General features: G+C 44.9%; 1 protein-coding gene across 1 annotated transcript; it reads right to left on the reverse strand.

Moving 5' to 3' along the window:
• Positions 1-804: 804 nt before the first annotated feature.
• Positions 805-1822, reverse strand: LOC102255558 (mas-related G-protein coupled receptor member X2). Its single transcript, XM_005883357.2, has one exon. It carries the CDS (start codon positions 1806-1808, stop codon positions 828-830), a length of 981 nt encoding a protein of 326 aa, XP_005883419.1. The 5' UTR covers positions 1809-1822; the 3' UTR covers positions 805-827.
• Positions 1823-3332: the final 1510 nt, after the last annotated feature.

The raw sequence follows: 3332 nt of genomic DNA on the forward strand, positions 1-3332 counted from the left end.
GCTTCAAGCTGCCTGGCTGCCGGCCGCCATCTTGGCTGGCAGTTAATTTGCATATCACCCTGATTAGCCAATGGGAAGGGTAGTGGAGTGACACCAATTTGCATGTTTCTCTTTTATTAGTGTAGATGCCCCCAATCACAGCACTAAACATGAATCTATAGGACATGCAGTCTGAACGAAAAATAAGGAATCTTCTTTTTCTACCCAGTCAGGTAGAAATAAATTCTGAACAACAGTTTATGAATTTGGATAGGGATTCTTTTTTTTTTTTTTTTTTTTTTTTTTATATATTGCCTCCAAGCCAATAATATACTGTATTAGAGGCTTCATGATATTAACAGCTAATGTTTATGAAATATTTAGTCATTGGCACCTGATTGAGTTTCTTTCATCCGTTTTCTTATTTATTCCCCACTATGATCCTATGGGAAGATGATTTCAACCGCATTTTACAGATTAATTAACTGAGGCTTGGAAAGGAGAGCTGTAGAACCAGGACTTCGAATCTGGATTTGTCTGATTTGGACAGGGATTCTTTCTGTTGCAATGAAGATTGAAAAGAAAAAGCATTAAAAAAAAAGAAATTCCGATCATTTGAGAAATTTATTGGTAATGCCAAGGACGATGGAGAGGTATAACTTTCAGACTAATGCTTTCTCTGAGAAAAACTAGAACAGCCAGGTTAAAAAAGAACCTATTTGAATAGCTTGGGGAATCACTGAAGTATTTTGGGGCTGAGTCTGAGAGAAAACTAGATACTTTCCAAGCCTGGCAGGGCAATATTGAGTCTGAAAGTTACTCCAGACTGATCAGGACAGAGGCTCTCATCACAGCCCCAGACTGCTTCCCGACATGGCCAGGGTTTCCCCACGAAGGCTTTCTCCAGGTTCATCCACCACAGGAGTGTCCTGCAGAGCCCTCTGGAGGACCAGCCTCAAGGTGTGTCTCCGCTTCCACCATTGCTGCCTGAAGGAACCAACGAAGAAGTAAATGATGGGGTTGGCACAGCTGTTAATACAGGACATGAATACTACAAATGGGTAAAATCGAATAAAGGGATCTATATGTATTTTAACCCAGAATAAGAGGAACCAGTGGATGCCAAAGGGCAGGCCGCAGAGGAGGAAGACCAGCACTGTGAGCACGACGGTCACATAGAGCCTGGTTGGCGGCACCCGGTTGGAGCCACACAGCAGTCTGGTCATCAGGGCCAGGCTGGACCCAGAGAGAAGCACAAATAACAAAATCAGCCATGCCGCAGTGATGAAATTAAATACCCGATACATGGAAGGGCTTAAAATATTCCACAGAAACATAGAGAAACTTTTATCCAGGATGCTCAGCAGTAGGGACAGGGCCCACAGCAGGGCACACGTGATAGCTGACAGGTGTCTGGGGCGGCGGCAGCGGTACCAGATGGGCCACAGGACAGACAGGCAGCGCTCTGTGCTGATGGCGCTGAGAAAGCTCAGGCCTGAGATGTAGGCAAACATTGACACAGTGATGACAAATCCGAAGATTTCAAATGGGATAAATTCAGAGTAGAAAGCTAAACATAGGGGCCATATAATCTGGCAGCAGAGGAAGAGGAAGTCGGCTCCCGCCAGGTTGAGGATGTAGACAGAGAAGGCGTTCCTGTGCATGCGGAAGCCCAGGAGCCAGAGCACCACCGCGTTCCCTGCCAGTCCCAACAGGGCCACGATGATTGTCAGTAATTGCAGGACTATGGACTCTGTATAATGTTCATAAAAGGCCTGATCACTTCCATTGGTTGGTGTGAGGTCGGTCTCCCACGCTGTGGCTGTCATATCCGTGCTCAGAAACGCTGCAGTTGTGGGCCTGGAAACAAAACAAGACTTGAACACAGGACGGAATTTAATGTCTCTGCATTTTAGAGGAGAAATAAGCCCATTTACAAAGGAGAGGGAGAGGGGCAAAGGGTTTGAATAGAGGTAGTTGAGACAGAAATATGGAAAGTGGGGTTATTAAGTGATTTTCTGATGATATGTGTAATATGAAAGTTATTTATCGTCGCTCTATGTGATTTGGAGTAAAGATTTCTTTGCAGATCAAAGCATTTGTGTAAGAGAATTCTCGTGGTGGTGGTGGAGTTAAGAGTGCTTAGTTATATTTTACAAAGGGCTTTGGTTGAAAAGAGAGAAGCTCTTGCAGAATTTAGGTGAGAAACATAAATCTACTCACACATAGGTGAAGAGTAGCAGCTGATGAGTGCTTACATGGTATTTCCTCTTTTAATCCTGAAATAGCCCTATGAAGCCAGTACTATGCCTATACCCATCTGGCATATGGGAAAAGACAAGCACAAGGAGGTCCAGTTCTCACGTGCACAAGTGGAAGAGCCTGGATCTGAACCCACAGGTCTGTGTCAGAGTGTTCGCCCTTCCCCTGTCCTGCAGCCCCACTACCAGGGTGGTATGTCCGGTACACAAGGGGAATGGTGGGGCAAGAAGCAAGGAACTCTCAGGGACAAATCTAAAATGGAAACTCACTTATGTGTTTTATTAAGCTAGAATAGGCAAATTTTGTAAATAACAAGGGAGTGAAGATTATCCGGTGTGGATGAAGGGGTTGGAATCCAGCTGAGAACAGACCAGAGAGTCCAGGAGCTCCTTCTTGCCTCTGGAGAGGCTCAATCATTCCAGCCTCTCCAGGTGCATCCAGCACAGGTGTGTCAGAGTGGAGGGAGGCAGTACCCTCTGGCCACAGAGGTAGCTTCAAGGACTGAATGATCTATCAGTCTTAGTTCCTACAATCCTGGTTGAACTAATGAGATGATGGAGGGAAACCACAACCTCTGATATCTCCCCCAGGGCACCATGAACCTTTTATTCATGGAAAGAATCACAAGTCTTAGCTGTAAGTGTATGTGTTTTCTTTTGTCTCCCTTTTAAAACCCAAAACTCAATAATGACGATTAGATTTTTCTGTTGTTTTTTTTTCCCCTCTTGGTTGTTGTTCACTATTGTATCCTTGGCATTGAGCACATGTCCCTTAGAGTCCATCTGCTATAATATCATCCTTTAACTCGGGAAGAAGCTGAGGCTGAAAGAGCCAAAGGATTTCCCTGAGATCACAGGGTGAACAGCAGGTCTAATGCCAGCCCTGGTCTCCTGGAGCCCAGCCTGAGGCTTTCCCACTGTTCCCTGCCTCATTGTGGGATCAGCACCTGAGCAAATTCTTCATGTGTACGCAGAACGTGAGAGAGCTTCAGGGTGTAGAAAATGTTAGTTGGTCTAAATACCCATTTCCTTCACTCTCACATAATAATTCTGAGAGTTTTAGACCAGAAAATGGATTCTAATCCCAGTTTC

This window comes from Myotis brandtii, unplaced genomic scaffold (genome assembly GCF_000412655.1).
Source record: "Myotis brandtii unplaced genomic scaffold, ASM41265v1 scaffold782, whole genome shotgun sequence".
Classification (NCBI taxonomy): Eukaryota; Metazoa; Chordata; class Mammalia; order Chiroptera; family Vespertilionidae; genus Myotis; species Myotis brandtii.

Bases quoted from the DNA above. Each gene is read 5' to 3' on its own strand.
- LOC102255558 (XM_005883357.2), bottom strand. From the start codon at position 1,808: ATGACAGCCACAGCGTGGGAGACCGACCTCACACCAACCAATGGAAGT.